The sequence below is a fragment of the Vanellus vanellus genome (genome assembly GCF_965231255.1).
Source record: "Vanellus vanellus genome assembly, chromosome: 16".
Taxonomy (NCBI): domain Eukaryota; kingdom Metazoa; phylum Chordata; class Aves; order Charadriiformes; family Charadriidae; genus Vanellus; species Vanellus vanellus.
The window spans coordinates 3,823,148-3,846,240 of record NC_138921.1 but is presented as its reverse complement, the minus strand read 5'-3'; the positions used below and the strand labels follow the sequence as shown (position 1 = coordinate 3,846,240).

Here is a 23,093-nt window from a genome sequence, read left to right as displayed (position 1 = left end):
CAATAAAGTAGGTAGAATTCACTGTACGGAGGGAAACGTGTCGTTTCCCCCACAATCAACAAATCAGTGCCCCATCGCTCCTCGCAAAGCAGTATTCACTGCGTGGTCTGGGGAGGTTTCAAAGGGTTAAGTGATTCCTCAATTCAGTCCCTTTGGGAAGAACCACCACAGCCCCGACCAGCTGAAAGCACCTGCTTTCTGGCTTAGAAAAAAAGCCTCCTCCTAACACAGCACTTCACGTCAGATGTCAGCTATCACCCTTATTTTGCAGGTGGGAAACACTGATGGGCAGAGCTGGACACCGATTCCCCCAGATTCCTTCTGGAAGCCAGCAGCGGAGCAGGGACAATGGCCTGGATCAACGAGCAAAAGATTCTCATCTCGGCAGCAGAAGAGACACCGCATTTTACAAAGTTTCACCTCTTTTCCGGGATGCATTACGAGGCTTAACAAGCCACTGCACAAAAGGCTGAGGGATACAAAGAAAGCAGAGATCAGCCAGCGGCACAGAAGGCGGCAGGCTGGGATCCTAAAATCCCTCTTCCATGCTCGGCGCTCTCCCAAGGCAGGTCTCGTGGCTGGGAAGGCGTTCCATGCCAGAGCAGGTACTACAGAGAGCACAGCCCCACATCCTTACAGACACGGGGCTGCCGATCGCAGAGCGCGTGAGGCGCACGCAGAGAAACACTCGTGGAAGGGAAAGCAAGACGCAAGCGCTCCCTCTGTGATGGGAAGGAGCTACGCCATCACGTGGGTGAGACAGATGGAGGAGGGAGCCAGCCCCAGTTAAAACCTTTCACACCAGCTGTCTGCAGCGGTTCTCGGTGCTCCTCCCCAGCCAGGTGTGCTGAGCATCAGGGAAAGCTGCTGCACGCCTCTCGGGCAAGAGGGGAAAAAGGGAAAAATAATCCAACGTTATATCATTTACTCAACAGGCGGGGAAGATCTTGAAGCTCCGTGGACATCTGCCGCACAGTGATGGGCCACCGGGTCTGACAGTGGCTCCAGCCAAAACGCTGGCTTATGCGACCGCCATCTCACCAGCAGAATTTCTATACTGGTATAACCTGCCAAGCCATTTGTATTTATGTTCAGTGAAAGGCTTGTTTACTTCCACAAAGAAAACAAAACTCAGAATATTTACGATCCGATAGCAAGATCCCATATGAAAATCATACCGGCTCCAGCCCGCAGCACTCCACAGACGCCAGAGATGAGCGCTTTCTTACCTGAAGAGTTCCCTGATTTCCCTGATGGTGGCCTGGAACGGGATGTTTCGGACCAGGATCTTGGAAGTCTTCTGCTTCTTGACGGTTTGTTTCTTTCGGGACGATTTCACAGCGGGTCTACAAAGTCAACAGAAAGGGCAGGTAAGGACCACTGCGCAGCAAAACGCCCATCGCGTTCTGGCTCCTTCAAAATCAGGGACACAGAAAAATTAGCCAGCTAGCTCGCACCGCCACCCTCGCTCCCATCTTACTGGCGACAATGGAAGTGTCATACAGTACACCAAGAAGGAATGAATTCAAAGGGTCTAAATCCTACATCTGAAAATCAAAGTTTCCAGCTTCTTGACATTTTTTTTTTGTGACAGTTGACACATTTGCCACCAGCTTTGGTTTCAATATCAAATCTTGTCCATTGCAGTGTCAGGAGAATGTACTATTTGACATATTAGAAAAAAGAAAAAAGCTTAATGTAAGCTACTTTTGATTCTTTTTCTTACTGGCTCAGAAAATAGCAAATGAATTTTTTTACTAGATTATTAATTTATTTTTTTTTTAAACTTCAGAAATTTGCATTGCATTTGAACAAGAATTTACCTAATACCAACACAGCACCTTACTTCTTAAAGCAAAGCATTCCGCGTTGCAAGCTGGATACCTACCGAAGGGATTTTAAAAACTAAAATGGATGAAAATGGTTTATTAAACAACTGAAACACAAAGTGCAGACGGGGAGCTCTCAGACCACTTCTGGTCCCCGGGGCCCAGATTTTTCAAACAAATTTTGACATTTCAGCGATGCCTCCTCCAGTAGGGTTTCCAAAGTGCATAAAGGACGTTTTTTAGGTGCCAACATTCACCTTCAAACATCTGGATTAGCTTTCAACTTTGCACTTAGAAGATTCTGTACCGAATAAAAACTAGGAAGGAAACCCTAACAGGCAGGACTCGGACTCCAAGTAAATTAATCCACAAGTAACCGCCTCCTCTGCGCCTGACAGCCCAAACAAAATTTAAATCCAAATTTTTTTTCAAGCAAGAAAAAACCAAAACCCAACCCAGTATTTGTCTTGATTTGATCAGAATTGGCAGCAGAACTTTATTCTTAAGCCGCTGTTCTCCCTGATGAACCAGGCTAAAAGAGTTCAGTGCCCATAGAATATTTGTCTTCCAGAACTCTTTAAAGCCGCTGGAACTTGGGCTATCAGTTGATTTTGCCATGTTGACCAAACGGTCATCAAAGTAGAGGTTTTAGAGGAGTTTGTTCCTCGAGTGTGGAAGAAAACTCAAGGGACTGGTTCCCACTTTGGGCTCATTTTTGGGATCCCACTACTGCATGCTGCTTAGGGATTTTAACTAGAAACACATCATTTGGTGAGCGAGCACCTTCGCATCAGCTATTCATCATTTCTTTTTTCTTTTCAAAACTGACTAAAGTGACTCCGAGTAAAGCACAACAAAGGCTGAGGTGTTCAAGAGCCAGAGCGCTACTGACCACATCCCTCAACGCAGAAATGTTAGGCGAGAAATTAAGAACCTACCAAGCATTACCACAGCTTAAATGTAACCTCTTTAGAGGGGTGAGACAGAAGCTTTACCTGATAGCTCTCTCCGAGATTTTCACTTCCAGCTTATGGCCATCTACAGAGCAGCCCTAGAAGTTAAAACAAAGAAAAAAAAAAAAAAAAAAAAAAAAAAATCAGTCACAACAGCTTCCAGGATACAAACACAGCATTTCACATCTTGCTCTTTTGCATATATTCCTCCCCTTCTCCCTGCTGAAGTTTTTCTCCACTGAACACCGCTCCTGCGAGGCACGGCTTCTGAGAGGAGGTTGGAGACAGCTTGACCGACTGAAGCAGCAACCAACATCCACGCTCCGGCTGTCCATCAGTCTCAGCTCTACCACTCAACTGGCAAAGATGACTCACTCCACCGCTTTGGGCCATAGTTTTTCCTCTACCTCTAGACTGCAAATTCCTCAAGGCATTGACCGTCTTATTATTTGTTCTGGAATGAGCCGAGGAGGTCTTATTGGCCATCAGTAGCCAAAACAGCAAGAAAGTCTTCTGTTTCTTGCTCCCTGTGCCTCAAAGAACTTTCCTACAGTTCAGAACTGAAAACAAACAGCCTCTTCTCTAATCGTCCCTGACATGGCACACCACACGCAAAGGCACTACGCACCGGGAACCTGGAGCCCTGCTGCCCATTCCCTCCACAAAAATACCAGTTTTCCTGCTTTTTCTCTTCCCCAGGATTCTGCCTTTCAAAAGGATGGAGAACACATGTTCACCCCGAGACCTCCCCAAGGCTGTGGAAGGTGAAATGCCCACCCCTTGAAGGTGGGACTCATGGATTGCGGCCACTGAACACCCACAGAGCACGCAGAGTAATTCCTTCACATCTGCCCAGAAAGGAATCACACCAGCTGTCTACCCCACACCATCCAGGTAGTGCGGACCAAACGCTCGGATGTTCTTCTAGCAGCAGAGAGAATGATTTATCCCTTCGGAGGGCAGCCAAACCCTGTGGCGTGCCATGGAGAAGGCAGGAGGCTAAAAGACCCTGAAGCAATGAGAGTCACAGAGGGTAAAGCCGAACTCTGCAGCACTAAACACTACAAAATATTTGTTCTCCTTGCGAGCGGGGACCTGGGTCTCTGTCACCTCTGCAAAGGGCACCTTGAGGAATCAATTAATTACATTTCAATCCTTGCATATTTTCTGCCAGCTCCATATCGGATCAGCGCTAGGAAACACTCTTTCGCGTGAGGTCTGCGTTCCTTTCCGCACCCTCTGTCCTCACAAACCTGGCCCATTTTTTTTTAGAGGCTTCTCCATCTACACGGTGTAACTCGTAGCACCGACACCCTCGGCGACGTTTCGAACCTCGCAGTTCATCCAAGCCTTTGCCCACCACCTCCGGAAAGAAAGGTGGAGCGACAAAGCTTCAGCTTACCTGGAGCCGGCGCAGGGCCTTCTGGGCGCTCTCTGGCTTCTTGTACTCCACGAATCCAAAGCCCATTGAAAGCAAAGTGCCTGTCAGAAGAGAAAGGGGACTCGCTGAGCTAGCGGGAAACGGTGACGATAATAAGCAGAAGATTTAAAACCAAATCAAGAAGCAAGCGCCGACTGCCAAAATTGGGGGGACAAACTAATACCCCAGGCAAAGGCTATTACCCCTGCCCATGCCCTGACCCCCATGTTCCTCAGGAACACCCCTTACCAACTTGTTTGGAGCAAGACACTGCCCTCAGACAGCTTGGTTTTGTGCTGACGTTGAAGAGGAGATAACCAATGACACGTGCAAACCAGATTTTTGGCTTTGCCTAATTTCAGCGCAACCTCCTTAAATAAAACGCCAAGTCCTACAAAACAGCCGCCGGTCATAGGCGGGTAAGTGATCCCATCACGGATACACAAATGTTTGTTTATACACAGGATGTTTTCCTCAAGACCGAAATAAGACCTTCATTTGGAAAATTTGTCAACCACCCAGAATAACGGTTGTGACTTTTGTTGCAGGATAGCAACGTGCAGGTTGCGGTTTGGTCCCCAGAGGAGACACTTCTGACCCGCCATCCCTTCCGAAATTCATTCTGGCTCAGCAGTCAGTTACCGACCGCTGCTGGGCACCGAGCATTTGAGATCTGTTTCAGTTTGGAATGCCACGTGCTGTATTTCCCACCGTTGCAAAGTATAAGCCCTGTGTTTCATTTCAGAGGCAAAATGCCTTTGAGATCTGCCATGCACAAAAACCAGCAGCACTTCGGTAAACCTGGGCGGGCAGCTGCCCGTTCCAGGCCAAAGGAGAAGACATTTACTCCACCTCCCTGCACAGCAAAGGTTTGCAGCACCTACGGTCACACCGTGCTTCTGAGGAACACGCTGACCAGTACAAGAGCCATAATTAAGGCTGGGTGGCGAAAGGAAAAACCTGCACGCAAAACCGTAACACGCAGTTTCCAACTTCCAAACCTCAACGGCAGCAGACTGTAGTGATGACCCCACAGTGACAGCAGGGCATCGCGGTGGTAGGTAGTACGAGACCAGCCTAGATGCAAACGTTGCTGTCTGGTCACCAGCACGCCTACAGCCAGACATGCCAGTGGTACTGAAGTTCACTTTATTTTTTTTTTTTTTTTTTTCAGTGGATCCAAGTTTTCATGTATCCCATGCAAGGGGAGCCCTCTAAGGCAAAATCCTGGAAAGCTGTGTGACGCCCTAACCTAAAATCCAGAAAGACGACAACAGCCCATCTGGCCGGTGCTTGCCTCAAGCCAAAACTCTTCCCGGTCCAACCGCCCAGAAGGCGAGCACAGACACCGCAACAGGCACCACCGCTCGCCACCGCAGCCCGCTGGGTTGGAAGCCGGCAGGCAGAAGGCAAACGCAGCTCACTCCGCACAGTACTCCACCAGGCATCCTTGAAGATCCCGGCCGTGACCGCGGGTAAAGCATGTCACGCACAGGTTTAATCATCGCGGGGCACCGGTTCCTTTCAACTTGCATCTCGCCGCCTTCTGTGATCCTGAAGGAGTTGGCTTCTCCATCTAAAGATCTCAAGAGAAGGCCACGTCTCCACAAATCCCACAATTGAGCTTAACCTTCTAGACCGAACCCCGGGCTGGTTTTGGTTGCTGCTTTCAGCCATTTCAACAGGCACACTTCTAGAAATATTAAGGATTTCGCCAACGGGAACGCAAATGCTCAGCCAGATGAATGCTAAAGCAATGCCACACCTGAGCCCTCCGCAACCAGCCGGGGGAAGGAATTGAACAGCAACATCTAGAGTACCTGCTTTGTCTTTCTTCTTGGATATCGTGCAGCTCTTCACAGCTCCCACTTTGGAGAACGTCTGCAAGGAATTTGGACACGTGATTCAGTTCCCTTTGTCACAAGCTTGCAACTCGAGTGACAATGTGGCCCTCTTCCAGAGCCAGGAGCACAGGCTGGCAAGCCCACCTCCCCCCAGCGCACACCTGACAAGCAGTCAGCGCAGCTGCGTCTTTTCTTATAAAAGAGAAATTTCTGTACCAATATACACGCACACAGAGATTTTTAAAGGTATCAAAACACATGTTCCCAGAAATCCTCCACCCCCCCTCAGAAACAGCGCAGAGGTGTCTGGAGGAGCGCTATGGATTACAAGATGCCCTCAGGGGTGGGCGACTCCTGCGATGCCCCTGAAACACAGCTCTTTCTAAAAGACACGCAGGACGGGCTGCAAACCATCTACCCGACTCCCTCGTGAAACCGCAGCCAGAAGGCAGAAAAAGAAGAGGGGACAAGTCCCAGTCCTCTGAACATCTGCATTTGTCTCCAGACCCAACTGGACCAGGGTCTCTACACAGTACCACAGTCCCAAGGTAGAGGAGCGCAGGTCCAGGATGGACTGACATTGCGTCAGCTTTCTTGGGCCATGAAATGTGGCATTTCACCATGGCTACAAAAAGTGGCAGAGACAAGAACTCCCAGTTGCTTTTCCCTATTTTGCCGCTAACATCTCACACGGTTTAGAAACGCTACGATCTCTCCCAAGTGCTTTGCTGAGGTAAAGTAGCACAGACAGCTCAATGTTGACAGCAGCTTAGATGAAAAGCACATCTCAGTGAAACCATCATTTATTTATTTATTGCTTTAACACACAAAGCAGTATCACAGCTGTAAAAGTGCTTGTCCCAAGGAGAAGCATGGGAAATGAGGAGTCTTAGAAAGATTTCCTACTGCCTCCACCTGTCCCAAGGTGGAATTAAACCCCACCAAACCAGTTTCAGATACGTCTTAGCTGATGCCTGAAATCCCAAAGCGGAGGTTCCCAGTCCCAGTACAATCCAGTGCTCCCTCATCTCCCATTACATCATGCTGGCTGCAATTTAACTCCTTTAAACACTTTATCCTCAGCACAACGGAGGTGAAGAACAGCTTGCCCCCTGCCTTCTGCAGCACAGTAGAGCCCTTTCTTCCAGCCCACGCTGGGAGCGGGGGTTTTGCTCCATCAGGCATCTCCGTCTGGCCCTCAACCACATGCTCAACCACCTCCCGCTCCATCTGAGTGGACTGTACTAAGCAACACCCCTCTCCTCACTTATGGCTCACCTCCTTCAGTGTGTCTTCCGTGGTGGCAAAGTTCAGGTTTTTGACGAACAAGGTACACCCAGGAATGCTTTCTTCTTCCTCCTCCTCCTCTTCTTCTTCCTCCTCTTCTCCCTGTGCTGCTGTTTCCTCTGAGTCCTTTAAAGCTTCACCTGAAACAAAAAGAAAATCTTTATAACGTGGAGCTTATCTGTAACAGTGTCTACTCAACTAACAAAGGCGGTATACTGAATTTCTTCCCCAGTGAAAGAGCTCCTATTATCAAACACAATTGCATTATAGAATCATAGAACGGTTTGGGTTGGAAGGGACCTTGAAGATCATCGAGTTCCGACCCCCCTGCCATAGGCAGGGACACCTCCCACTAGACCAGGTTGCCCAAGGCCACGTCCACCCTGGACCTGAACACCTCCAGGGACGGGGCCTCAACAACCTCTCTGGGCAACCAAACACGTACCGAAGGGCAACAGGGAACTGCACCCAGCACAGAGGCTGTGGTCTTAAAGGGGTTCACTATGGCATTAACACCTCCAGAGTTTACACTCTGTGACGCAGAAACCTCACTCAGGCCAACAGCAACGCACATTATTTTGTACAAACTTTGCTTTGGGATTCTGCAAAGACAAACTTGTAAAAAGAAAACCAAATAATCAAGCTGCAATTCAGCAGTTGGTGCAACAGCTTCCTCTGGGGCACCCAAGCCCCGTGGCGGAGCTGCCTGTGCCTGCCCAGAGCCGGGAAGTTAAGAGAAAGCTGGATACTGTACAGCTGCTCAACGGGCAAACCTGCTGGCATTTGCAGTTGGTCTTACCAAGGAGGGAGGCTCTGGCAACTGCGTTTTGACTCTCTCCATCCATACAGCCATCCATCCATTCCCCTCTCTTCCCAGCTTCTAAAATGACTGTATTTAATGCGATGAAGAAGCCTCAAAGCTACTGAGATTTCGCACATGTGGGAGGGTGGGGAGAGATCTGTTGGATCCTGCACTGAAGCTGAAGCATGCATCAGAAAATACACACAAGTGCACGCACACGCTCTCTCTCTCATCCATTGGCTCACCAACTCCTTTCCTCACCAGACCACTTGTCTTTTAGACCGGCTTCATCCTCTACAGCACAGCTGATGCTGTGCTCAGAAGGGGCAAACTACATGTCTCCCTTTGGCATTACCATCCCCTTAAGCAATTTTTCTAGGCTTCTTTCTCCCTCATTTCGTACGAGGAGAGCCTACACTGGCCCAGGGGTACACAGAGACCCCTCAGCTCCATCCCAAGGGCTGTCTTTTCCCCAAGCCTTCTTGGTGGGATGGTGCGACCCTCCTCGCTCCAGCCAGCAGCATATTTGCCAACAAGGCACAGAAAAAAACAGATCACCTTTGAAGGAGGCTTGTTTGAAGAAAGAAGGAAGAGATTCAGCGAGACAGGGGCGGGATGAAGAGGTGCCTCCGTCTGTGGTTGGCACAATACAACACGGCCACGCGCTGCTGCCCAGAGCCCTTTTGTGAGCAAGGCGTTCACTGCACATCCCCTCCCTTCCCTCTCCCAGATCCAGAGGCTGGCAGCAAAGACTATTATCAGCCCCGAGCAGCCTTCCAGGAGCTCCAGCGCTTAAAGCCCTTTATCTCCAGGTGAGGGTCCCAGTTACAGGGAGATAAAGTGGCCCCCCACCTCCCCCTGGCTCCAGCCTTCCCCTGTGACCCAGGCGCAGAACGGCAGCCCGGGAAGAGGCTTTTCATCAGCTTTTCTCCCTCCTCCCCAAAGCTCAGAGTCCTGAAATATCTTCTAGCAAAACAAACCTACATAAAGACACACTTCTTCGGCCTCCTCTTTTTTCTTTTTTAAAAGGATCTTGAAAGGTTTTAAAATACATAGGCAAGATTTAATTTTTACAGCCCCTGGGACGGGGAAAAAGAGGTTATACTCAGGGAGGGAATGTCGTGTCCTTTGGGTAGGAAATCACCCAGACAAAGCACACAGCGGGGCTTGACACAAAAGCACAGAAGAAACATGCACAGGGACCCACAACCTGTCACCAGCAAGTCAGCCACTCCGTCCACTGCTGCCCAGTACTCCCATTGTTACTGCCCACTTGGCTGCCCACGGGCAGGGATGGTGACCTTGCACTGGGCACAACTGCACACACGCTCATGGGGTCAGGTCCAGCTTATAGAAACCAGCTACTGCCCTCCCAACGGCTGCTGCCAAGAGCAGACTGGGCCAAAAATCTCTTCCCTGTTAGCCCAGTCCAAACTGGACCTGTGTGCCATGAGCAGCACTGCACTGCCCACACGTTATCCAGGAGGGGAGGAGTGCAGGGATGGGAATGAGCACAATGCTTGTGTGATACGATCAACTAACGCACGACAGAGCGGGTGACCCTAAGGGCCATGCAGATGACTTTGTGAAGCTGGTTCTGTCCCCAAAGGGTCAGGAATATCAGCATTGCTGCTTTACACATACAGGAGAGGTGAAACAACCAGAGATACCTCTGTCCCAAAGTCAAAGTTCTTACCAGGCACCAGCCTTGCTTCGCCCTCCTTTTCTAGAGCCTCAAGGGTTTTTTTCTGAGGGGCTGGGCTGAAGAAGACACCCATTGGAGCCCATTCCAGATACAACGGCACAGAATGAAACTGTAAAGAGAACACAGGGGAGAAATGAAGAGCGGAGGGCAAGGCCTGAAGAAAAATCTCTGCTCTCAGCTTTATTTTCCTCTCACTCCGTAACAGAAAACAACAGCAGTGGAAAAGCTGAGCAACTTTTTCAGCTGGCTAAACTCTCTCACTGAAGGAGAGTCTGTATCCAGCCTCACACAGGACCAGAGTTTACCAGGTACCACACTCATGCATCGTGAAAGGTAAAAGAAACCCTCTCCAGGCTCTTCTAAATGTGTCGCAGCCCCCTCCTCCAACCTCCTTCTGCAGGTTGAGAGCCCTACTCACCCACTGCTGCACGAGGATGCACCGGGCATCTCCCTAAATCCAAGGAATAGAGAGTAACAGCAGTGCCTCTGGGATAACTGACTTCCCCTCCAAAGTCCTCCGCCCCTCACACTTGAAGCAAGCACTCCTTTCTGCAGCTTCACAACCAGCCAGGATCCGCACTCTCCAAGCAGCTGCCTACCACTCGCCATGCTCACCTTGGAGTAGGCCAGCTTGGTGAATGCTTGCTTGGCCTCGGTTGGCTCCAGGAACTCCACAATGGCCGTGATGCCTCCTTCTGGCAGCAGCACCCGGCCCAGGCTGCCGTGTTTGCCGAAGACATCCTCCAGCTCTGCTACGCTCGTGCTAGCTGGGAGGTTCTTCACCAGGATCACCGTTTTACTCCGCTCACCAGCAGCCTGCCACGTTCGGCGGGGGAAGAAGGGGGAGATTGGATTTAAAAAAGCAAACCCCAATATCTTACTAACTGAAGATCCAACACACCGTGCCCTCTCACTCCACATCACCTTGGGCCACATCACCTTTCCAGGACCCAAGAGTGCCAATAGCCATTTAGAAAACACTTCCTATAAGATCCACTCCCCAGTACAACCTCCCTGTTCCCCAAACAGGAGCTCCAGCTCCACCCCGATACGGACACAGGACAACTCCCCTGCCTACAGCAAACTGACCGTCATACTATAAGCCATAACGCTATGTGTTTCAACCGTCCCAAGGGCAGTTGCATTTTCAAATGGATGGAACATTTCCTAACCCATCTAAGCGTTCAATCCTGCAAGATGCTGAGGATTTAATTAATAATTTCAAAAAGAGAGCTGAGGACATTAGGACTAGGCCATCATATAGAAGAGGCAGGTACACATCTTAGCCTCCAGCTAAGCATCTCACCTGACTGAAGGAATCCAGGCTGACTCCGTTCTCAATGAGGAACCGTCGAATTTCCTGGACCAGCTCAGTTTCTCCCAGAGCAACCCTCACTGCCACGCTGTCTTTACTCTCCTGCAGGCAAGAAAGTCAGTCACCTGTTGTTCCTGCTGCTCTCAGCAGCAGATGCAAAGGGAATTTGGCAAAGAGCTTGAAGGTAAAATGCTACAGCTCCTCTGAAGCTGCCGGTAGTTTTGCTGCTGGGAGTTTTGCTGTTGAAGTCAGAACACTTCCCAAGGCAAAATGAAGTTTCCAGGAAGCAGTAAATTCCCATCAACTTCTAGTTATGTAGAAATGCAAAAGCAGAGTGGGAAGGAGGGCTGGGAGTGTCACTTTGCCTTCCACAGACAAAGAGACTGTTAGGCTCGGGTCCCACAGAGAAGCTACAGCACAAATGATCTCTCAGCCTGCATGGTGCTCGTTCACAAAGGCCATGGGCATGAGGAAACAGATAGGAAAGAGATTTCCCATCCCAGCCAATCAATAACCCAACTCACATGATCCAGCACTTGGCTTTTGGAAGCGTTGTACTTCTGAGCAATGGCATCAGCCACGGCATTGGTCCCCACAAACAATGTGTTCCAGTTGTGAGAGCTGGAAAGAGATAGAAGAGCCAGGTTCAGAGTCATGCGGTCCCTTCTTCCACCTGCGTCTCTCTATTCAATGGTCCTGAGAAAAAACACCTTTAAATGCAACCATTAGCAGCCAGGGTGAAGAGTCAGAGGGAAAGAAGGGTGGAACATCCTTAGAGAAGGGACAGGATGAGGGAGATATGACTGGAGAGCGAACAGAAAGGCTGCAGTGTGGGCAGCTTAGCTCTTCTTCCCTAGACATGACTGGTCACAGCTCTGCAGTTACAGCTGGAAGTTCAGATGTTGGCTCAGAGGAACAAATGTTTTTTTTTCAACTGGTTTCCTAAAAGCACAAATCCCACACAAGCAAGGTTGCATTCCCTCCCCTTCGAGTTAGAAAGTATCAGCCACTTCTTTCAAGCTAATTTGTCACACAGAAAGATAAAGTCCCTGCAAGTTTCAGAAATACAGGTAACCAAGTAGAAAAGAAAAACCCAACCAATTTAATTTGAAACCACTAAAGAACTGCAGCATCAGACCAATTTTTATTAGACACCAGAGAAATAAAGTTGTACACAGAGACATTCAAACCAACATTTGTCTCAATTTCTGCTGCTCACTGAACTACTAGAGCTACTTGGACAGAAGAATCAAGTAGGTAAGAGATAAAGGAAACAGAGCTGCACAGCAAGTGCTTTATTGACTTTGGTAATCTATACAGCCCCTGCAAAGACCCCACATGCATTCCTGCCACTTTGGAATTTGGCAGGTTGTGTCGTCTTGCTCCACTACAAGACACCTCTGTACCTGGCACTGTTGGCTTTGTCCTTGGCCTCTTTCTGCTTTTTGTAGGAGGAAGACTCTTCTGCATCCAAATCTTCACTTTTTTCCTTTTTGATTGTGGACGGTAAAAGATGCATCATTCTACCCTAGAGGAATGGAAGAAGAGGTCAAACAGCTCTGAAATAACCCACAGATGTTCATGAACTAAGCAGAGTGGAGGAAATTTTCTGGCACCTTTCCTAGTCCAGCAGCCTTGGTGGAAGGAGGGAACCTTCCTTCCCACAGGAGACGTTATTGGAAGTTAGGGTGGCACGCAATGCAAGAGAGACTCGCATCTCCATCTTCACCTCTAGCTCAGACTTTGGTACCTGCAAGGCTGTTCAAACCAGGCTGCTCTGCCAAAAGTAACCGTGTTCCCATACAGCAAGGCAGAAGAGACTCCACCTTTTCAGCAAAGCCCAGAAGCAAACGCTGGGCCACATTACTAACAAATATTCCCACCAGCAGCAGTCTAGCAGCACAGGAAAACCATCAGTCACTGTACCTGGAACACTTGCCCATCCATTTCTGCATAGGCTTTCACCGCGTGCTCAGGAATCATGTAGGTGATGAAAGCAAATCCTTTGGATTTCTTGGTCAGTCTGTCTATAGGGAAATGGATCTCCGAGAGGGGTCCTGCAAAAGGCAAGGCTTTTCCGTGAGAGGTGTCCTCACACAGCCACCACACGCTCTGAACTGGCGCCTCCTGGCCAAAGCCAGGGAGGAGAGGAGCCAGGGAGCAGCTCTGAATACTGCAGAAGATGTGCAGCCAGCCACCAGCCTGGGTGAGGAGCTGTGGCTGCAGACTGACAAGATAAGCCCAGCAAAAGCACTCCAACTCCGGTTGTGCACTGTGTGGCAGCTCACAGGGCTTCGACAAGCGACACAAACCAGGCAAACTCTGAGCAGTTGTATTTACCTTCAGTCAGGAATAAAGATTTCCACAGCCTGACCCTCTCTACCCTCCAGGACACTCTAATGCCAAGACAGCCTTAAATGTGTTTAACTTTGAGCTAGAAAAGGGAAGCCTCAAGCTTCCACCTGACATGCCAAATGCAATTTGGGATGTATATCAGAGATTCATGTCTTGCCTACAGCATCTAGGTATCTGTGATCAGCATTTCATGCAGCGGGTGCTTTTGGTTATCTTCTCCTCCTCCCCATCCCACTAGGACTCAAGAGTCTACACTGGCAAGAATTTTTACCGTTGCATCGGAGATGCGATGAGAGGGGTGAGGACACACACACTTGCTTCAAGCAAAGAAGCACGGGGCCAGCATCAGTTTCGAAGCCAAGCAGCCACACGCTACCCCAACCAGGCAATAAAGGTGACAGGAGTCGGTCCATACTCAAGATTGTGGGACACAGCTTTGTCCATTCACAGCCAGCAAGAAAGCCTCGGTGCGTACAAAGGAAAGACGTAGCCCTGCAAATCCCAGTCCCACAGCAAATACTTACCGTACTTGGAAAAGATCTTCTCCAAGTCCTCCTCCGTGCTAGTAAAGGGAAGATTCCTGACAAAAAGCCTCCCTGATTCAGACAAGTCCTCCTCTTCCTCATCGTCCCTCTTCCTTCTTTGCCATGGCTGGTTATCAGGTTTTGCCGTAACAGTTTCTTTTGGGGTATTCCTGCATCGGAATACCTCAATGCATCGTCCACCTAATCCACAAACACACAGAGAGGCACATTAGATGCTTCCCAAGGCTGTGGGCAATCAATAGCAATGCACAAAGAGCCTGGGCTTACAGCAGTGGCACAAGCAATTACAATTCCACAAGCTTTGAGCAGATCTCTGCCTGTTTTTAAAAAAAAAAAGAAAAGAAGGGGTGGGAGCCACAAGAGATCAGTTTTCATAAAAATCAGGATAACGTTTGCTAGACAGCTCCACAGTCTCCCTTCCTTTCAGGGAGCTCCAACTTTTCTGCCTGCACAAACCCAGCGCACAGGCTTCCAAGTAGATACTCCCATTCCGCATGGGATTTTTGCAAATATAATTCTAGTAGTTCAGCTAAGGACTAGGCCAAGAACAGGTTTCAAACACGGGCTTACAGAACCATTTGTACAAATCCCCTACGCCATCCCAACCAGACTTAAAACAGTATCATTTTTATACCGAGAACAAGATACACTTGAAGCACGTGACAAAAAACGAGGGCCAAAGAGCAACACACACAGCTCAGTCACTTGCCAGTTCTGTGCTGCTCCCGACACAGCACCTGGCTTATCCCGCATCCCCCGAGTGGAGGAAACCACCCCCACCATCTGCCTGGGAAAAATTAAAATGATGGGAGGTACTTCTGCAGCGAACACTTCAGCAGCTGAGCACCCTGCCATCGACATCAGCCAGAACAAGAAGGAACAAACGGCCCTTACCTATGTATTCTTTTTTTCGCTTCAAGGCCCTTTGCACTTCAGCTTCACTCTTCAAGTCAACAAAGATACAACCTTGGAGGAAGGAAAGGTCCAACTGAGCATCATGTGGGGAACACACAACCACTAATTGGCTAATTAAGGGTGAATTGGGCTTTCTTTAATATAGATTCCTATAGATAAAGCATTCAGCTCCCATTAAAGTTTCAATCCAGCCTGAAAATGGCCGTGTCAGACCAGAAGGCTGCCTTTTAAAAGCTTTTTCTCTATATGTACACCAAAGAAGCCTGACTTAACAGCTGAAGTAGGCCTTCACAGGCATCTCCAAGAGCAAATAAAAGGTGCATCTGCTGTTAGACTATGAAAGGAAAACAGCATATAGCAAAGTTCCCTGCCAGGTCTAAGGATCTGTTCCACACTTTTTCTGATGGGTACCTCCAGTAGCCACAGCCTGTCAGGAGACCCACCACAGCTCCAGACTGCTCTGCAGCCCATAGGCACAGGTCAGCAAAGTCCCCAGGTGCTGCTGCAGCTATCCCAGAGGAAGAGGCCTTTACTTGGCGTGGTTTGGGATGTTTTGGAAAGTTCCGGAGGCAAATCAAAGAAAAGGCTCCTGCTGCTACTCCTAAGGAAGCACAGCCAACATTACTCTGCCCACGGCATCCTATGGACGGCAACTAGGGCAGGTGAGCTGCAAAGTCACACAAAGGTCTGTGAGCATCGGGACGCGAGCCAGTGATTTGGAATTGCAGACAAAAAGAGCAGAGGTCCTCTAACTCACAGATCCAACCCCCGTTCCACGTATAGACATTACCTGTATTTTTCCCCTGGGTGTTTTTTCCTATCCGGATAGCCACTGGCTTCAGAGGCAAGAAGAATTCACGAATCTTTTGCTGCAGGAAGAATTATAATTGTTTAAGTAAGTTCTCAGATACAGTAAGCAGCACGTTTCAGACTTAGGTTTTTTGATATACGCGATAAAAAACACCACGTGCAACATAGAACATCTCTGCACAAAGCCAATTCAAAAGTTCCCCCAACTGCCCATACAGCTCCGTAAGTGAAGATAAGAAACCTCTGCAAAGATCATGCCGAGTTACACACTGAGAACACCCTTAAGTCTCCATTCCCAGCTCGGTAGCAAAGCTTGCCTCTGTGATGTTCAAGGGGGCACCACGAAGTTTCACTGTGTGTGGCGTGCTGGCTTCTGCTGAGCTGCCTTGGTTCTGGACAGAAGGATGGAGGGAAAAAAAAAAAAAAAGATAAAAGAAGCTGAGTGAAAAAAACAAACAAACAAAAAAAAAACCAAAAAAAACCCACAAAAGTCACAGCACAAAAAGCTGGTCTTGTCCAAACAAGAGGCTGAACAGTGGGAGAGAATATCAAGAGATTCTCGCAACTGCATCAGCCTGGGATAGTCAAACCCAGTTGCTAAAAACAGACTTCTGCAGAACAGCATTTCCTCCAGACAGAGACAGGCACGGGAAAAACAGAAAAGCCTCTGAGAAGGGCACTAGCAGCACTTGTTTGGAAGCCCCACCTCCCAGAAATTCCATCAGCACTAAGAGAAGATCCAGGAAAGTTTTTTAATGGCTCCTGCCCAGTAAGCCAAGAAAGCTGGTACCTAGGGGGTCCCACAGACTTCAAGCTTTCAGCTCATCGCTGGAGTCACTGACAGACACGTTCTATCCCAGAAAGCTCCTGCTTTAGATAAGACAAAAGTCTAATTCAGCTATACCTCTAGCGTGGGTCCTTTTTTCTTCTTTTCCGCTGGTGTTTCTTGCTGTGTTTGTTGGGCTTTTGGCTTCCCCCTTTTATCTGTGTGGATACCAACAGTTTCTGCAATGCCCGAATCCTCCTCACTCTCACTTTCCTCTTCCGCCTCCTCGCTATCTGTTTCTTCCTCTGTACTGGATAAGGAGGAAGAATCCTTCACCACTTTAGATTTCAGGTAATCCATATCTGAGAGGTCTTTGCTGGTAGCTGCCTTCTTCTCTCCTTTCTTTGCTGTCAGAGAGGAGAGACCAGAGAATTTTTATACACAGATGCTGCTGCTCTCTCCCCAGCCAAGTGAAAAGCTGAAACAGACACAATCACAAGAACCACCTCCCCCTCCTCTACCCTTTTCAAGGGGAAGAAAGGCTTGAAAATAGCAGAGTAATTTTATCACAGCAATTCCAGACTGACACGTCTGGATGACTATTTTTCAAAGCAACAGTTCACACATAAAACAAATTAGAAAGACAGTTGAGGAACTCCGTAGCAGAGTATTTTGTCTCTCTTTTAACTAAATACTTCAGACAGACCCCAGAGAAGGTTTTCAATTGATCAGTTGAGTCTTGCAAGGTAAAGGACAGAGAAAACTGTTTCTCCAAAACACTCCTCCCTGCCAAAGATCAATTGATCATTTTAGTTACCCAAAGAGAGGTGAGAAGCAGCGGGGAAATGCCATTCACTCCAAAAGAACAGCATAAGGAAATACCATACAAGGAGGCAGAAAGGCTCCAAAACAACGTTGATCACTGGCGCAGAGACACTGGATTCTAAGAAGACATACACCAGACTGCAGCCCAGACTTCTTAGTCTTCTAAGTTAACCCACTAGATATAGTTTTCCTTTCACGATCCAAGACACTGAACTCTGTCCCTTCCCATCAACTGACAAGGCCCAAGGACACACCGATGCTGCCAGAAATACGCAAAGGCAGATCAGAAAAATTCACGGATATCAGCTACAGGTTACTAAATAAACTGAAACCACATCCAGCACTGGAAATCATGGTGATGAAAGCGGCTGCAGGGTAGAAGAGCTTTTAACGGAAAGATGCAAATGTTTGCCCTGTTACCTTTCCCTAGACCTTGACTTAAGGACCCACAGGAAAGCATAAAAGCCATCCCATTAATATCAGAAACCGCATTTCCCACATCTCCCCACATTTGGGAAAACACCATACATCAACAGCACACAGAACGAGTCTCATGCTTGAGAAACCATCTTCCTGATGACACTGTCTTCATCTGGAGATAGGACTCCCGAGTTATGCCTGATCAGCACACGTGCTCTCACATTCACCGTGACAAAGACAAGCAAAGGGTGATATCTCCTTTTGGTACCTTTAGTTTCCTCCTCATCTTCAGAAGGCTCATTCCCATCCTCCTCCTCCTCCTCACTGAGCCCCTCAGATTCATCTGAATCAAAGTTGAGATAATCAGCTGCTGGCTTTGATTTTCCCTTCTTGGGCTCCTCTGCCAAAGTGTCATTAGCCCATGTGGCCACCTGAGACCGTTTCTGGTGAACCACCAAGAACTCCTGGAATGTTTTATCTTCTTCCAGCTGTTGAGAAAGAAACCAAGCAGACAAGCTGTAAAGACAGACACAGGAGACCTAGTAGTAGGTTTTAATTCAAAGATATCATCTAATTTCCTGCAATGTAAAAAAAAAAAAAAATAAAAATCCCTAAGAGGGGAGTCTTCCACTTTATGCTCACAAGGTGAGCCCTTGAAGTGACTGAAGTCTTTCAAGATCTCTCAGTCCTACTCTTTTTTGTAATTGATGCTTAGAAAGCACTTTAAAGAAGAAAACAAAAAACTAAAAAGAGAAAAAAAATGTACAAGTGAAACGCACACGCGGTTAAAAACCAGAATTGTTGAAACAAAGTTGTCCTGAACACAGTGCGTGGTCACATAGGAATAGGTAACAATTACAAAAAAAATGGTCCCAGTGTTGGGGTTGTTAAAATCATGTTTTTTCACAGTAAAATTAGACTGTCATAGAGTTGGTTAAATCATACACCTTGCCTGAATTAATGGCATTGGAAGCAGTACAGAAAAGTCATTCAGCTCTCACTCTTGATACAAGCTAGCAAGAACTTAGGGATTGCAATTCAGCCTCAACTCACCTCCTTTAAGTTTTCTGTTGGATCTTTCTTCTTTTTATCCTAGGAAAAGAAACCATTTTTAAAAAGTATTATTAGAAGCACAGCCAAGATCGTTTCTCAGGTAACCTAATGGTACAGGGAAAACAGATCCTAAGGCAGAAAATACCAGAACCAGGATACCAACATCCACTATCCCAGCTACTCTGTCCTCTTCTCCACACACTGGGCTACCCATCTCTCTGCCAAGTCACTGACATACATCAGAGCCTCAAAGAAACAAGCAAGACTCACTTTCTTTGTGCCTGCAGGAGCTACACTTGCCACAGGTTTCTCAGTCTGTTTTTCTGAGGTAGGGGCCTTCTGAGAGTGCTTACTCCACGCTTTGGGTTTTGAAGGGTCACCAAAAGACTTGCACAACTCAACCTGAAAAGAATCAATCAGATCTTTAATTAAACATAAATTCAACAGTCTGGTTCTGTAATTGCTGGATAAGCCACATTCAGGAACATTTCTTATAACACTGATGGGATGGAGGGGGATGTGCAGAAGAACAGGCAACTTCACACAGATATTTTTTTTTGGAAGCACAGAGCCACATGTTCACTCGACATGGGGAACAGTTTGTTGTGCTCATTTAAGCACAGTCAAACAAGTTGTCCTCCTTAGCACGAACCATCCTCTGTCCAGAACAGCAAGATGAAGGACTTTAAATAAAAAATGACCTCAAGCTCAAAAGCTCAGATTATGACAGCTCAAAACCTGATGCTGCTGTTCTAACCAGCACTGAAATCGCTACTAGTGCGCAAACACAGCCGTCTGAATCAAGTACCCGCTTGAGACTCCAGCAGTGACACCTGGCACCAAGCTTTGCTGTTTTGCTGCAGAGGACTTGATCTTTAGGCTTTCTTGGCCCCTGGCTATTCACCTCTAAGACCACCAAAAACTCCAAAGACAAACTTTCTGAAGAATCAAAAGAAGGTATTTTTAAAGATCAACTCACTGTGACTCTAGAGGTGTCTATGAAACTTCTGTTGAAATGGTTCAGTGCTGTTTGAGCTTCATCTTCAGACTTGTAGCCAATGAAGCCAAATTTCCGGAACTTGCCATCCTTGGTGAACTTCAGGCAACAATCGGTCAGCGTGCCAAAGGCGGCAAACAATTTCCGAAAGCGATCTTCCTTCATCTGGGAAACATGGAGGAACAACAGGAAGGCAAATCAGCAGTGAAGTGAGAGATGCTTTGCATCCAAAGAAAGACATTTGCTATCAGAGGGCTTCTGAAGTGCTGTAGGAACCCACACCATATTGTGGCAACGCTGAGAAAAAATACCACCCATCAGCTATCAAACTGCTTCATCTCCACCATGAACCCACTACACGTACAGATCTCTGTCTGCAACACCCCCACAGCTAAAGGGTGCGCCCAGCTCTCAGGGAGCCCAGAGACCTACAGCACTGGGCTGCCACAATCAAGCCCCAAATTCAACCACAGGCACGGTGACACCCTCACGGGGGGCTCAGCTGGCAGCAGAGCAGCACAGTGCACACCTATGCCCAGCTGCTGGAGAATGAGGGGAAGACAGTGACCACAACAAGCTACACCCCCCCACCGAGGGGCTGACAGCTCCCCTCCCCTGGGGCACCTCCCCAGCCCACTCGTCCTCCCCCTCAACCAGGGCATCTCCCTGACTGCTCCTGGGGCACTCCCTGCCCAGGGTCCCCCACCATCCGACCCCCAAGGGTGCCTCCCCGCCCTCCCCACACATCTCCACGACTCTTTCCACCCTTAGAGCCCCTTCCCCCCGGACGCCTCCCTGCTCCCCCACCAAGACACCTTTCTCCCCCCACCCCGAACCGAGGGCCCTCTCTCCCAGGGGATCTCCGCACTCACCCCCGTCCCCACCGCACCGAGAGCCCTCTCCCCTCCCGGGGCCTCTCCCCACCCAGGAGCCCGCGTCCCCCCGGGGCGTCCCCTCAGACCCATCTCTAAGCCCGCAAGACCCCCTTCCACCCCGCAGACGCCGCAAACCGTGGGGCGGCCTCACCCCGTTGGGGAGGTTCTTCACGATAAGCCGCGACATGGCGACGACAGACAGCGAGCCGCGACAGAAACAAGCCGCCCCAGCGCAAGGCCCCGCCGCCCTCAGCGCCGCACACGCCGCTCCGGGGGCGCCGCCATCTTTTCTCTGAGTCACGTGGGCGCGGAGCCGCAGCGCGCAGGCGCCCGAGGCGGGACCCGGATGCTGACGACGGGCCCTTAGCAACGGCCTTAGCAACGGGGCCCTCGCAACCGGGCGGGCCCGGCTGGAGCGGAGGACCGCCGGTGTGGTGGGACAAGAGGGAGCATCAATAGAGCATCAAGCGGGCAGGGACCGGGGGTGGCAGGGAGGTGATCCGTTGCCCACCGCCGGGTTTCTCCGGGACGTGCGGCCGCAGCCCCCCGCCCAGGCCAGGCCGCTCTGCTCGGCGGGGCCGGAGGAGGGAGCTCCGCGCCCGCCGCTGCCCGCTCCCGGCAGCCCCGAGCCGGGCACCCGCAAAAGCACCCGCGGGGGCTGTCGAGGAGTTGGGTTTAACGCCGGGGGGAAGAGGAGGGGGGGAAGCTGCGGCGTGACCGCTCTCCCACCTTAACCCCTCGCAGCAGGGGCAAGGAGGGAAGGGGAACAGGAGCGAGGGAAAGCGGCTTCTCTCCAAGGAACCACAGAGATGTTGTGGTTGCAGAAGCTCCTGCAGGTGAACGAGGTCAAAAATCACAGCAGAAAAAACCCTTGCAGGGGTATCAAACCTCTCCTGCCCTGAGCATCCGTGGCTGGAGGGCCAGTTTATTTTGGGGCAGCAGAACTATTCTCCTTCAAGCATCCCCTCTTGTTCACAGCCCCTCAGTCCAGCTCTGCCCGTCTTCCACGAGGGACGGTGGGCCAGGCCTGAAACCCGGCTTTACACCTTTATTCCCAGAGGAAGATGCTCAGGACAACTCTCAGCTTCACCACAGCCCTCACCAGTTTTTCACCCCCTGGTGGGTTCCACACCTGATTTACCCCAGGGATGGACGCTGCCTCTGCCCACCCAGAGCCACCCTGGCACGGAGGTCTTCCACCCCACAACCAGCATGGGCAGGGACACCATCTCCTAACGCCCCTTTGAGGCTGCTCTGGCTGGCTGTGCCCATCCCAAAGGCTCAAGGCAGCAGGGAGCGCGTGGAGCAAGACGCTTGGAGGAGACAACCCTTGACCCAGCCACACCGCTGCTGCATCCCAGTGTCTTGGCAAGACTGGGATGCAGGATTGTTAACTGGAGAGCCCAGCCTGAGCCCACACTCTTCCCCCAAGCAAGCAGCAAGTGGAACACTTGCATTTTCCAGGGAAGGAGGGCCAAGATGATGGGCAGGCTCAGAGCACGGGGAACAGGAGAGGGTGGGATGCTGCTGAGACTCTGCTCAAAGGGAAAACACACAGCACAAGCCCCTCTCACCCCACAGCCCCAACTGTGGGCACCCAGGAGCAGATGCTCCTGCTCCCAGTCGCCTGGCACTTCAAAGGGGTCTCTGTGAGGTGTCACGGCACCAGGGACCCAACTCCCTCCCCCCCTTGCCCTCTGCTCCTGCCTCGTCCTTGGCCAGGCTGTCAGACCTGTCACTTGGGATGAAGGCTGGCACTGACAGGGCCACACTCACGCCATCACTAACACATCCAGACCTTGCCCTTGTCACTCCTGTTCTCTCCAAGACGCTTACCCCCCTCTCTCCCTCCCCATCTCCTCCTCACCTGCTGCTCACAGCCAGCAGCGGTGCCCAGCTCCTGTCCACGCTGGCCAGGCAGCTCTGTCCTTGCCTGTTCCTGCCTCCTAATCAGGCACGGTGGGGACAGAGATGTGCCACGGCGAGCCATCCTGCTCTCCGTGCATCCTCACCTCCAGCCACGACTTCACCTGAGGCTGCGATTTCCCCCTTAATAGCCTCTCCTGCAATTGGGGTTGATTTTCCCCAGGTGAGAGCTTGACCCCAGCACTTGGCTGCATCCCCTGAGGGTGCCTGGGACCAGAAAGAGCCATTTCTCCACTGAAGTTTGGGAGAGAGGTGCTTAACCAAGCCAGGCTCTGCGCCAGGTAGCCAAGCTGACTCTTGATCCCAGCAAAGAAGCCTCGGTGTCCACGCGGGGATGTGGATTTTGCAAATTCCAAGGAGATGCTCAGCTTTGCTAATCTCACTTCTTTGTAACCAACGTACTTTAGCCCTCCCCAGATGCAAAGATGCAATACAGAAGCACAAACTTTAC

General features: G+C 49.9%; 1 protein-coding gene across 3 annotated transcripts in view; it reads right to left on the bottom strand.

Moving 5' to 3' along the window:
• RBM19 (RNA binding motif protein 19) overlaps window positions 1-20,984 on the bottom strand; it is a 105,688-nt gene extending 84,704 nt beyond the window's left edge. For 2 of the 3 annotated variants that reach the window (XM_082491607.1, XM_082491606.1), the window contains exons 1-21: window positions 20,868-20,984; window positions 19,824-20,006; window positions 19,115-19,246; window positions 18,845-18,883; window positions 18,060-18,279; window positions 16,685-16,953; window positions 16,098-16,172; window positions 15,761-15,839; window positions 14,950-15,021; window positions 14,035-14,235; window positions 13,082-13,212; window positions 12,562-12,683; window positions 11,680-11,776; window positions 11,147-11,257; window positions 10,456-10,656; window positions 9,832-9,949; window positions 7,325-7,473; window positions 6,023-6,083; window positions 4,185-4,264; window positions 2,825-2,880; window positions 1,230-1,346 (exon numbers count right to left, since the gene is read on the bottom strand). In XM_082491607.1, the coding sequence (XP_082347733.1) occupies window positions 1,230-1,346; window positions 2,825-2,880; window positions 4,185-4,264; window positions 6,023-6,083; window positions 7,325-7,473; window positions 9,832-9,949; window positions 10,456-10,656; window positions 11,147-11,257; window positions 11,680-11,776; window positions 12,562-12,683; window positions 13,082-13,212; window positions 14,035-14,235; window positions 14,950-15,021; window positions 15,761-15,839; window positions 16,098-16,172; window positions 16,685-16,953; window positions 18,060-18,279; window positions 18,845-18,883; window positions 19,115-19,246; window positions 19,824-20,006; window positions 20,868-20,903 (2,549 nt within the window). In that variant the 5' untranslated portion in view covers window positions 20,904-20,984. Of the gene's footprint in view, window positions 1-1,229; window positions 1,347-2,824; window positions 2,881-4,184; window positions 4,265-5,169; window positions 5,779-6,022; window positions 6,084-7,324; window positions 7,474-9,831; window positions 9,950-10,455; window positions 10,657-11,146; window positions 11,258-11,679; window positions 11,777-12,561; window positions 12,684-13,081; window positions 13,213-14,034; window positions 14,236-14,949; window positions 15,022-15,760; window positions 15,840-16,097; window positions 16,173-16,684; window positions 16,954-18,059; window positions 18,280-18,844; window positions 18,884-19,114; window positions 19,247-19,823; window positions 20,007-20,867 lie in introns of those variants that run through there. The other variant, XM_082491608.1, reaches the window with a different exon arrangement.
• Between the last annotated feature and the right edge of the window lie 2,109 nt (window positions 20,985-23,093).